General features: G+C 40.6%; 1 protein-coding gene across 1 annotated transcript; it reads left to right on the top strand.

Annotated features, from left to right (window-relative positions):
• The first annotated feature begins 1,183 nt into the window (after positions 1-1,183).
• Positions 1,184-12,620, top strand: LOC145411630 (uncharacterized). The gene is made up of 8 exons (XM_080281638.1): positions 1,184-1,235; positions 5,316-5,446; positions 6,639-6,776; positions 7,426-7,492; positions 8,344-8,492; positions 9,954-10,065; positions 10,411-10,519; positions 12,407-12,620. Exons 1-8 carry the CDS (start codon positions 1,184-1,186, stop codon positions 12,618-12,620), a joined length of 972 nt encoding a protein of 323 aa, XP_080137764.1.
• Positions 12,621-13,414: the final 794 nt, after the last annotated feature.

Below are 13,414 nucleotides of genomic sequence, written 5' to 3'. Positions count from 1 at the left end.
TTATATACTTACTATTCTTCCTGCAGTGAAACACAAATTATCATTCTTAATGTCATAGTAATAAATCCACACAAACACGTATAAAATAAAAAGATTCCATACATTGTTTAGTTTGATGCAGCTCAATATTTACGAACTTTGTAGGTACATACCCTGACACCCACCCTGTGAAAAAACAGAAATTAAAAGCACTCACTTATATAAACAAGGCAAAATGGTGCACATTATATACATATAGCACTGGCTGACTTGCACTTGCCTGACACAGGCATACCACAGTACAGTGCAATATCACCTGAGCACACAATTTACTTACGAGTCTTTAGGTTACTCTGAAAATTATCCCGAGAAGCTTGGAGAGTGTCAGTGTAATGTTGATAATTACCCATAGTGTAGTAATCCCACAAGCCTGTAAATCAGTGAGCACAGTAACAACTGTGTAAATACCATCATTTCATATACAACATGATGGAAGTTTACCCTGACTCTCATGTAAAATCTTACGGGCGTATTATAAAACCTGATATCACAGAGGGCAATGTAGACCTGCAATTATTATACATTGTTATTGACTACTTTGTTGCTGATTACATAACATAAATTATAAAACAATTTCCTGTCCTTATAGGTGTTTCGAAAATGACCGTAATATGGTTGGAGCTTGCTTATATCATTTAATATTTAAATTTACTAATACATCCCACCGTCCATCATGCAATGCTTTTCTGCACCACCAGGAACGTAGGGCTCTGGGGCTAGGCTACTCTGTTCTGACATTTCAGGCAAGGCTGACCAGCCGCAATCGCCCCTGAATGGCATTATGTGTGCTTTAAACCCCATCCGCCCCTCAGATTTAAATCATTATGGGTTCCATGCACTTGGAGAGCCTTGACCCACTAGGCCACCAGGCATCATTTGGTTATATGGTTGCCATCCAGCGTAGTAAATGGTTTCCTGTTATACAGGAAACCAGTTGGCTTGTTACTTAGTGCTGAGACAGCTGAAGGCAGTAACACATGGAGTGAGTGTATGGTGGTGGCCCCCACCTCCAACACAGTTTTCATAATACACCTGTCAAATTTCCATTACCATAAGCTGTGAGAGAACTTAATCTTGGAGTTAATGTTTGCTTCTGCATGTATTTCAGTTTGAGATTACCACTGGAGAAGGATAACTAGCCAGGATGCAGAGTCCACTGGCTGTTGTGGTGCTGATGCTGGCACTGTGCTCGGCTGGTGAGTGTATCATTGTTGCTGAACATTACTTCTGTCTTGCTGGTAACCCACTCAGTCTGGTGATGTGCAGTAGTTTGTTCATGTACAATTCGTGCTCCCACCAAATAATTTTATGAAGAACTTCCAGTAATTCAGAGGTTTATGAAGACTTGGCCTTCTAGTCTGAGAAATCTCCCAAGTTGAATGAAATCGTCTGGATATAACAATGATAACAAATACACTACTAAATTGAAGGGATTTACTATTGTATATTTCATTCACGTGGCTGCTTGTGTCTTCATCTGATAAGACTAAATTCTTTGCTCATACATTGTACTCTAACTCTGTCAAGGATAATTACGGTTATTTTCAGTCGTCATCTTTTGAACTTTTTTTTTTTTTCTCCCTAATTTGTACTGGTAGATGCCTGTTGACAGTCTGTATTATTCGTAGATTTGTTCAAGCAGCAACTCTTATAGCAACCCAGACCTGAAGTCCAAGTCCCATGACAGTACTTTGAGCATCATGGTAAACAGAACAGACCTCAAGACAGACCTATTTACAACCGCTGCCACTGGAGCTGACTACGGGTACATAAATACACTCATGACAGGCTGGCGTTTCCTTTATCTGTCTAGCTCTGAAAAGTACATCCAAAGTTTCTTAGACATAGCTTGTGGTCTGACGTGGCAACACAGCCCAGACATTCAGATTTTATGTCTGGTCAGCTCTTACCATCTCTCTTTGGCTCTTGTATGACTGGTGACAAAAGCTTATGTGTACCGATAACAAACAATTGGCCCTAACCTGAGGCATGCTGCACGCAGTACATTGATCAGATAATGCTCAATTCATTGATTATCTGCGTATGCTCCTATATCACGACATCTCTGTAACACCCCCCTCCTCCCCCCCAAAAAAAAATATCCCTCAGAGAATCTTAACGAAAGCGGTATATATGCATCCTGCCAGAAGTACTTCAAACAGTTTTCCTGAGTAACAAAATGTACATATCATAAACAATTATGTTACCATAATTGAAAAGTTGTACTGTACTGATGTGCTGTAACACACGCCTTCAGTGTGAAGTTACTGCCCACCACACACTCTCATGTGTGTGAAAGCCGTCATTTATTTCCCTTACCAGTTTCCCTACTGCCATTCTGTATGACCTCTCTCCACACCCTGTCAGGTACCTTCTCCAGGTCCATAAACACTACAAAGGATTTCCCCAGGAGTTGCCAGACTACAAAGAGAAGCCATTATATTCACATCGTAATTATGATTTCCAGCAACTTCTATTTTCCGGCCTGCCACACAAGGCTTTCATTTTCAGATGCATTTTCCTTTTCTTGAAAAACATTCAAAATCATAATTCAGCAACCAGTCATCTGTCATGGCGTTCTCTTATACAGTGCAGTTGCATTAATTAACCCTATGACTCTGGCGGCAGATTTTAATTTATCCTCGCTGATCCCGGACGATAATGTTGAACCTGGGGAGGGGTTCTTGGGTTGAACGGGTTTATTAATGCTATATCTTGCCCCTCATTTGATGAATGTGCCCAGATCTAACTAAAATTGTCAGTGAATAGCAACAAATATATATATATATATATATATATATATATATATATATATATATATATATATATATATATATATTTTTAAAGCTCAGTGGGTTAAAAGATAGTAACCATCCACACTGGTGCATCCCCCGAGACTTTCAGCATTCCAGTGCCTGCCCAGGACATACTAACTGCCTTATCATTGACATTGTGTCTGTCACTTTTGTCACACTCTTACACTCAAGGTCGTATTCTAGGTGTCTTTCGAGTTTTCGTAACACTCTTTCGTTAGTGAGTTATTCTGCAGACTTCACCTCAGCATCATTGTGCATAGTATTGATGCAAACTATCAATATTAAGATATAAATATATATATATATATATATATATATATATATATATATATATATATATATATATATATATATATATTACTAAGTACTAATGCTAAGGTGAAATATGCAGAATAAACCTGTAAGGACAAGGTGTCACCTGTAATACAGTCCATGGAGATGAACTTGCACTGTTACTGCTGGCTCCATATTTCTTCAGTATTTAGCTAACAATAACCACCTTTCAGTTAAAGTATATGTTTATAATCAGTGGCGCCGCCAAATGGGGGCTTGGGGGCTTAGGCCCCCAAATCCTGTCCTTCCCAGACCCCGTAACTTACTGCCTCGCATTTTTGACGCTCGAGTCACCTCAGCCCCTCCCCCCCCCCTTTGCTCCCAGGGAGCCCACCTAAAAGATCCTGGAGACGCCAGTAGTACGCGCTATACATCCCACCTACTTGACAACTTCATCCTGCCTGTGGAAGAAAATCAAGTTGTGAAGTGATTAATGAAAACGGTTTCTGACTTCAACGTAAAACCTGGCTTTTCCAGAGTTAATAAACGCGCATGGAAGTGACAAGAGTAAAATATAAATAAATGTCATCAGATGGAAGGGTTTAAAGCTTGGCTGTCCTATAATGAACTGTATGTAACTTCCAGTGTCCTCCATACCTTCCCCCGTCAGGTGTCCGTCCCTCATGTCCCTCTCCAAACGGCCCTTCACCTCAACCTGTGCCTTCCTCTTCGTTTCCTTCCACTTGCAGCGATCCAGGTTATATGTGTCCAGTCAAACTCCATGAACTCCATGTTCTCCTGTATATTATAGTTCAAGTACGTCTGGTTCTGCACTTACAGCAGCCACCTCGTGTGTACATCATTCTTGTCTTATCGTTCATTATCAGTTTTCTGGTCGTTACTTAACCACATAACTCCATTGATGTATAATGTTTTATATTTAATTACTGTTACCAACAGACAATTTCATACAGTTTTGGAGTGAGTTCTGAACCAGAGGTGTAAGGTATAGCCTTAATTAACCTCTTCACTGCTATAGGTGTGCCACAAGTTGAATAAAATTGTATGGTGGCAGTCACAACATGGTAACATACATCACTAAAGTAAAAGTTTTCACCTGCTTAACTCGCTTTATTTAACTGTAGGCGGAGATCAGTGATTTTGGCAGTAAATTCAACGTATTTAACTGTACAGTACAATACTGCAAGCCTTCCTTCTTGGAAATGTGATACAATGAAAAAATATATTAAGTATGTTGATTATTACAACAAAATATAAGCCCAAGGCATTTGGAATTACGCAATTGAGAGTTTACTGCATCGACATCATACATATAATTGTACACGTATTAACAGTCCTCCAAGTGAATAATTTAATTTCAGTCCTTAAGTTAACTGATATTTCGTTGTAAGGGGACTGAACAGGGAAATAGCTCGTGATCTCAGGATTGCGACACTAAGAACTACCATCAGGTAACAGGATTTTCACAGCTTAGCATGGCCAGTCGTCGTAATATGTAAATAATTTGTTATTGTTGGTGGTGGTGGTGGTGGTGGGGTGGTGGTGGTTATGGTTCTGACTGAAAGATTTAAGCGACAGGCAGACGGTTGGTGCTAATTTACCAAACTCAGTTGTCTTAAATAGGGACTGTTGTGATGAATTTAATGTCTGATGTAGCACTTTGTGTGGATGGCCTTTGTCCCTCACACTGATAACCGTCTCTAATTTTGAAGCTTCAGTCCAGTGGCATGTCTTCATTTATGTTTTGTTGTTTTTCTATCTTCAAACAATCGTTTTTAGCTCAGGATACATTTTCTACACTAGAGGGCTTTCATACATCTTTACCCCCTTACTGCTACAGATTGTTCTGAAGATGAATAAATCATCAGGTAGTGAACTGATGAACCCATTAATGAGAAGGGAAGTTTCATCTACCTTAGTCGTGCTGCCAATTGATTGTTTTTACTCACCTATGAGTGGTTTCATCATGTAAGGGTTAACTACTGTCTCCACTAATTCTCTAACAGCAACACAAGTTTTAACAACCACCGTATATTTTTACTACAGTCAAGCGATTTTGTTGACCTTATAAGTGGCCGCTTGTCGTCCAAGGGTTAATGTTAGTTATACATCATTGTTTGAAGGAGTCAGTTACTGTATATCTGTGTGTGTGTGTCACCCTTCCAGGCCACGCTACCTGCCCCGAGAATGAGATGATCCACTGCCGTGTGAACGACCGCTGCACACGCATCCGATACATCTGTGACGGTGACAATGACTGTGGTGATATGTCTGATGAGCAGCCAGCTATCTGCGATGTGAGTATCAGTTTTGAGGAGTCATTAGATGTGAAATGTGAAACACGTCTATTAAAAATTCCCACCACCCTCCGCCTCCCAAAATGTGTAGATGGTTAGCAATGTGATATACAGCCAGGATTCTGTGGCCTTGTACGGTGTGTGAATGAGTATCTGACCCACTTCACAGGGCTTGCCGCTGACAGTCTTCCCATATCCAATCTATTATCTTTCTCTGGTTTATGAACCCTGCTTAACCCCTCTCTTAGATGGAAAAAAGGTCATGATAATGATGATGGGAATGATGTTGATTTATATATGTGGAAAAAAATTTGTCGAGTTGTGTAGCAAAGGCGTATGGAATAAAGATAATACAGTGAGGAGAATATCGGAATATGTGATGTGATGAAAAAAGTGGTTTTAGGAGTAGTAGGTGATGTGATGTGTGAATCAGTTGTATCCTCAGGCTGGAGGACTGAAGTGAGACATTGTATTGGGATATGATATTTTATATTCTTTAACTGGTGGTAGGTGGGGGCGCTCACCTCCCACTCACTCGATGTAGTGCTGCTTTAGGAGTCTGCCCTTTCCTTTCGTCCTTTTTTCCTTTTCTGTCGTTCGTTCCTTTATTCTTTCCACTTCCTTCTGCCTACGGACGACTTTACATTCCCTCTCCTGTCTTTCTTTCCTCCTTTCTTTCCGCTTCCTTCCTCTTATGGGTGACTCTACACATAGTGATAAGCCAAATGGTTTCCTCTACACCAGGAAACCGTATAACCAAATTTTGGTGCCTGGTGGTTTAGTGGGTAATTAAGGCGCTCCAGTCGGATTGAGCCTGTGCAGGTTTATATCCAAGGGGTGGTTGGGGTTTATTGCTCACGTAATGCCACTCAGGGATGAGTAGGCTGGTCACTGTCATCTTAAATGTCAGGACAAACTTGCCTAGCCCCGGGGTCCTACGCTCCTCATGGGGCAATATAAGATTGGATGATGGATGGATGGATCTATTCTTCAATTTCATTCCTCATGTCACCGCAATAGGTCCTTTAGTTTTCCCTTCAGGGCTGTCCAAACCATTAATATCAGCCCCTGCACACGCCTTACTAGCTTTCCCACCTCCAGTCCTCCCCACACTAACCCTACCGCCCCTTCCCTGAACCTAACCTATTGCAACCAGTACCCTGTTCTTTGACTTTGTTCCTCTTCACTGCAGGTATGGCACCAGCCAGACTGCGACCGAGGGTACGCCAGGTGCCATCGCTACGGGTCATCTGATTGCGTCACCATGAGCCGCTACTGTACCCTCTCTGACCCACCCTGTCTTGGTGATGTGGACCCCAGAATCTGCCAGGTGAGTTGTGGCCCCATGTTCAGCTGGTCATGAAAACCTGGTGGACTGCAGGCTAAACTGGTCGTTCTCCCGCAGTACACCATCCCCCTTTTGGGGTATAGGAAGAGAGGTGAGGGATATTTGTACATTCGGCCAGAGACATACCCAGTTATGTCGGTGCCTCTGTGTGAAGGCATCCTTCTCCAACTGTCAGTCTGCTGTTATTCGACATAGCAATACATTTTATACACCACAACATATGTTCTTTAACAAACAACCAGAATGTGTAGCAAAAGGTTACGGTTTATACAGCTCACACTGACATGTACATCAATATATCACCTGTTTAGCTTAATTTCTTATGGAATAATGTTTCATAAATACTGACACATCCAGTGCTTATTTTTAGTTCCTAATAAGGCTCTTAGATGTTTGAGAATACAGTCTTTCTTAGTGGAAGATGCACCTTCTCTTAAATTTATTTTCACTTAACACAGTAATTTTTTGGAACACATCTAGTGTGTTAGTAAGGCATTACAGAACTGTACTCTATTATCTTCGCTTGTTCATGATTTCTCTTGCTTTGTTTTTAGGATCCCACCTCATCCCATCCTTAGGTGGGGAAAAAAGGTCAGAAGGATGTGATAATGATGATGTTCACTGTTGACAGATGCTGAGAGAGGAGCAGCTGGAAGACATCAACCAGGTTGTGGCTGTTGAAGAACCCGTTGTCACAGGTAGGCTGGCACAGACGCTCGGCTGACATGGGACTGTACGATTGAGCACAAAAGTTCGCCTAATTCTTCTTCTAACTTTCCTCTTGCTGGCTAATATTCTTAAGCTGAGAGAGACGATATGTTTCCTTTGTCCATAAATCAGTTTGTTAGGGAGGAAAGTGATGGACATAGTGTGAGTGTGAAGGAGACAACTAAATAGTATACTTTTGTCCCTGATTGTACAGTACAGTACTGATGTTTTACTGTTGTACAAGATCTGCTCGAAGTGTGTATCAGTAATTTAAAGCATTCCTTACCACCACAAAAGCTGACAGTGGATTTTTATAGGAAAGGATACTATGATTTTGCAGATTTGTTGCAATGTATGAATCGGGATATTAAAGACAGATATTTTTATTACTGTAATGCCTTTTATTATTTTATTATTTAATTATACAGTAAGCCCACCATCCCCAGGCTTGCCACAAGAGCAGCAACTTCTTCCATATATGCCTCATGTAAAATAAAACTTAAATAAGCAAATATTTGTCATAAAGCTAGTAACATATTTCATGAAGTTTTATACTTAGCATTTGTGCCCGTCTTCCTGAAGATGTCTTTTCTGTTATTCTTCCTACCACCATTTGATTTCATTTTAGCCTAGGAGACCACCTCTTGGGGAAAGAGTTACTTAATGTTAAACACCTGCAGTATGGAAAGTCTCTCTCAACCTGAAGAAAATCATCTAAAGAATAAATAAGAAAGACATGATCTTGGTGGGAGAAGGCATTAGTATCCATGTATAATTTGTTGATTCATTTTATATACTATAAAAATATATATGTTTGGATTCTTTTTTTTTTTTTTTGCAGGTGTTCAAGGTGAGAGTGAAGTGGAACAAGCTGAGGAACTGGCAGAGGAATTCAACGCCCAGCTTGATGGCACACTGAAGCACGCGGACTGCCCAGACTTGTACACCTCTGTGGGAGGAAAATGTGTCTCAATCTTCTTCCCAGGCAATGTCAGTGGCTTTGATTTTTGGCACACTCTTGGCTTATACTGATTGATTTAACCCCTTCAACACGATGGTATCTTTTATTATATTTTTGCTGCAGCCAGATTATTTGTCTTAATCTTTGGAGAGAGTATTTGTAGTGAAAGGGTTAGTAGTATATCAGCTGAGCCCTTCACAGCCTGATAAGAACATAAGAACATAAGAAGAGAGGATAACTGCAGTAGGCCGGTTGGCCCATGCTAGGCAGCTCCTAGAAGAGTAACTGAACTACTAGAATGAGATAAGGATAGCAAAGAAGAAGGCTCTCCCCCGCCCTCCAAACCCTCCAGCCGAAGCCGGCAGGAAAAAGTCAGAAAGAACACCACGCCGTATAGAAAAACTGGCGTGGACATTTTACAGGAAAGTGTGAAAGGAGAATAGAGACTATCATAGTGTAACCTGAAAGGAAAATTTATTTTTTAATTAGTATTGGTTATAATATTTTCTTTATTCTATATCCACCCCTTATTTGTCATATGCTTATCTAGCCTATGCTTGAAACTCTCAGTGGAAGAGGCAGCAACTACTTTACTAGGTAGCTTATTCCATTCGTCTACTACTCTATTACCAAACCAATTTCTACCGATTTCCTTTCTGAAACGGAATTTTTCTAGTTTGAAACCATTATTTCTAGTTCTATCCTGTATGCTCACTTTAAGTACCTTGCTAATATCTCCCTTATTTATACCATTCATCCACTTAAAAACCTCAATTAAGTCTCCCCTTACTCTACGCCTCTCTAGCGAATGCAGACTTAGTCTTTTCAGTCTGTCTTCATATGACAGGTTCCGGACGTCATGTATCATTTTAGTCATTCTTCTCTGTACATTTTCTAACGAATTAATAACCATTCTATAGTAAGGACACCAAAATTGTACTGCGTAGTCTAAATGTGGCCTTACTAATGCTAGATAAAGTTTCAGTATTACTTTAGATGATCTATTGCTCACGCTTCTCGAAATAAATCCTAGGACCCTATTTGCTTTATTTCTCGCATTAATGCACTGTTGCCTAGGTTTAAGGTCGTTACTAATCATAACTCCTAGATCTCTCTCGCATTCCGATTTGCTAATTTCTTTGTTATCTAAGATGTATCGCCTTAAGCTGAACGAAACAGTCGCAAGATGGTGAAAATAAAACAAAGAAAATATGTCACTGAACTGAAGGGGTTAACAATGTTTCTTCAGTCTTTCCTTTGTTACTTTGCATTTTATTTTTTATGTGAACATCTTTGCTTTCTAGTTCATTTACCAAACCATTTACCTAATGACGTATTAGCTGCTTGTCAGTTCTCCCTCTCTCTCTTTCTGCGTGTGTATATATATATATATATATATATATATATATATATATATATATATATATATATATATATATACACACACACACACACACACACACACACACACACGACCTGTACCTCTTCAGATCACATGGGGTGCTGCTCGTTCCTTCTGTAAGAGCATTGGAGGGGATCTGCTGACCCTGGATAGTGACTACACCTTCTTTGCCACGCTCGTTCACCAGCTCCATGAATACCGTGAGTCTCTCAGGCCTAACAGTGCACTGCTAATACACGCAGTCCTGGCCACCAGTTAACTTTTTTTTTTTTTTTCATAGATTAAAGAAAGATCGAACATTAAAGTTGTTCACATTAGGACACATGTTATAAACTTAGCGGCTGCGGTGTTAGATGTAGCCGTTTTTAAACACTTCCTGATGAGATCCTGAGATGAGGAAAATAATGTAGAAAAGGCAAGTGCAAGAGAGTTACTGTTTTGAAATTAAGATTGGAATAGCATTCAGCATTAGGTTAAGATACAAACCGCAGTATGTGTCGTACGGGTAAATCACTAACACTTTTCGTGGCCGTGTCCACCACCAGGTGTGACGACAGATTTTTGGCTGGGCGGCTCCAAGTACAACGACACCCAGGCCTGGACCTGGATCAGTGGAACACCCATTGAGATTGGATCACCCTTCTGGGCCACTAGGTGAGAATTCACGTACTAGTTTTATATTTAGGTGGTGGAGAGAGTCGCCTTCACGTGGTGGCACTGATAATCGGCTGCCAGTTATACAAATGTCTCTTAACTCCCTTCCTGTGTCCCCATATGAGGATGGTGGACTGTAGAATAAGGGCAACTTGTGACTGCAGTCTGTTGGGTTCACATTCATGTTAGCGTAGACCACAAGTCTCCATATTAGGACACTAACCTAAACTGCTTTCATAAACATTCACGATCTTCAGTCCATGTCATTCCACTAGAAACAGTGATGTTTAGGTGACAGTGTTGGACTACCGTCTAAAAGGGCGCCAGATCAATCCCAGGCGGGACAAGAAACCGGTGGGGGATTTGACTTTCGTTTAAACAGTCTTAACATCTCCTTTACAAGACCCATCGATAGGTCGTAAAAACACCCCTCCTCACACCACCATACATGTCATGAACGACAGAGTCATAGTATGTACAGTAATCACTGAACGGTGGGTATAAGTATGCAAGTAGCCTAGTGCTGCTCAGTGGCCAGCAACTGGCCACTTTCACTGAAAATGTCTTGATTACATAAAATAAGCCCAGCCTCCTACACTCCTGACGGGGCAATAAAGATTCGATGAAGATGATGATGATGGTGATGGGGAGGAGGAGGATGGTGATGATGAAATTCGTGTTTCTACCCTCCCAGTTTTTCATCTTTTGCTTTTTTTTCTTTTTTTTCGTGAAGAAATGTCAAGTACAGACGGTACATTGGTCTTGAAGGAATAAATATCTAGAATCAGATGCATATAAAACCAAGACCAGATTCCCAAGAAAGAGACCACTCTAGATTCCCAGATCTTTGAGGATTACCTCCAATACCGGAAACTTGGCTTTCCATTGATAAAAATATGACTACTGTGATTGGTACTTTGTTAAAATATGTAAAGCTGAGTTCCGGTAATCTGGATGTCAGCCCAAAACTTCGTAGATCTCAGCACTATTTAGCAACAGGCTCCTGGTTTGTTATGTATACACTCTGTGGTAAAATTTTACAAGTTTAGCGATTCCAATTGTCTTCTTAAATAATCTCACGACAATCAGGAAAGTACTCTTAGTAACTATGCAACACAGTCTTCATTTTTCACTTCAAAAAATGGATAGGGAAAAAGAAAATATACCTACTTAAGGTGTAAGGTAGCCACCCAGCCGCCCTTGGTACCATGTTAGCGACGATGTCTTCAAATGAACGCGTTTGTTTACCAACTATATCGCCGACGAGACTCGTCAGTGCAGCATGCATTCAGACCTAACGATCCACCCTAACCTAACCAGCTTAACCTAGCTAACCCCTCCATAATTTTAACGACCAAGGGTAGCCGCTTAACCTAACCTAGACAGCCCTCGAACACCTATCAGACCAAACTTCAGTCTCTCTCCTGACTTATTAATATGGTCTGAGTTATCCTAATCTGTCCTGCCCTGGCCTAAGCTAACCTAACCTAGCATAACCAACCGAAATTATCCAATCCTAACGTATCAGTAAATAACCTGAAATCACGCCAAAAATAAGATGTGCGTTAGGAGAGTTTGGCAGGACGTCAAGCTCTTGGTGATAACTTCGTGGGAGTGACGGTGTGTGTGATGTACCAGTAAAGTCTTCAGGTATTTCACAGGTAAAAAAAAAAAAAAAAAAAAAAATCGGTACAGTATATCTAGTACAATTATCTTTTCAAAAGTCCATTCCAATAGGAGATTTAGAATACCAGCTCCCGTGTGGTGTATTATTTTTTAAAGCAAATACTAATTGTTTCCATAATACTGTGTGATAATGTATTGTTTTTCATAACGTGAGAATATGTAGTTCTGGAGAGTAATTCTGATTATATGGTGGTCCAACAGGTCTGAGGACGCCTGTGTAGCTCGCATCGTGGAGTCACTGGTGCACACCAACGTGACTCACTTCGCCAACCATGGCCGTTGTTACCACTACTCCAAGGCGCCCACTGACCCACCCCATGGTTTCTGCACTGCCCTCACCTACGAGCTGTTCCACCACATGAGTGATGAGGACTGTCTCTCCAACAAGGCACCTCTCTGCATCCATAAGAAGTAATAGATTTGCAGTGCAGTTAAAGAAGAAAAGATAATTGCAAAAGTACTTCATTAATTTTAGTTAGATTGATGGAAGAATTATGATATTTTGAAGACATTCTTGATAAAGTTTAAACCTGGTGCATTCTGGTTAGTCAGTGGAATAAAGTGAGATGAAATTGATGAAACAATACAACTCCTAACATATGCCGTGGTTTCTATATCCTGGTATTTTAACCTCATATATATATGCTTATACTTTCCTTTTGCATTCATCATAATTCTCGTTATCCTCATCCCCATCATCCCAATTCTCATTTAAAAAAACGGTATGAGGTATGAACCAGAAAATAAAAGAAAAACAAAAACAGAAGAAGAATCAAACAATGTGCCCAGTGAAATGGGTCATGCAGACAATCATGCATTAACTAAGCTTTGAAAACCTTGCCTCCCCCTCACTATCAAAAAGCCCCATCACTTTTTACTCATCTTGTACTGACAGGTGCGAGAGAGAAGGGCAGGATTTGAGGACCAAGCGAGTGCAGTTTAATAGAACAAATGCCAAGACCTGTACTGTTTACAAGAGCGGCCCTATTGTGACGCTCAGCACTTATCCAAATTAGATTCTTCTCTGAACCACGTGTTACTTTGAAGGAAGTGCTTTGTGGCCCAATAAAGCCGCAAAGCACTTGCCCAAATAATACAATTCAAAATAGCTATCCCCACCACCACCACCACGACTACCACCACCATCATCATCACAGCTACTGTCGTCAACACCACCATTACCACAGCTACCACCACCATCTTCATCAC

This window comes from Coenobita brevimanus, chromosome 90 (genome assembly GCF_032717465.1).
Source record: "Coenobita brevimanus isolate Jiangsu-jjx chromosome 90, ASM3271746v2, whole genome shotgun sequence".
Classification (NCBI taxonomy): Eukaryota; Metazoa; Arthropoda; class Malacostraca; order Decapoda; family Coenobitidae; genus Coenobita; species Coenobita brevimanus.
This window is presented reverse-complemented; position numbering and strand designations above follow the sequence as displayed.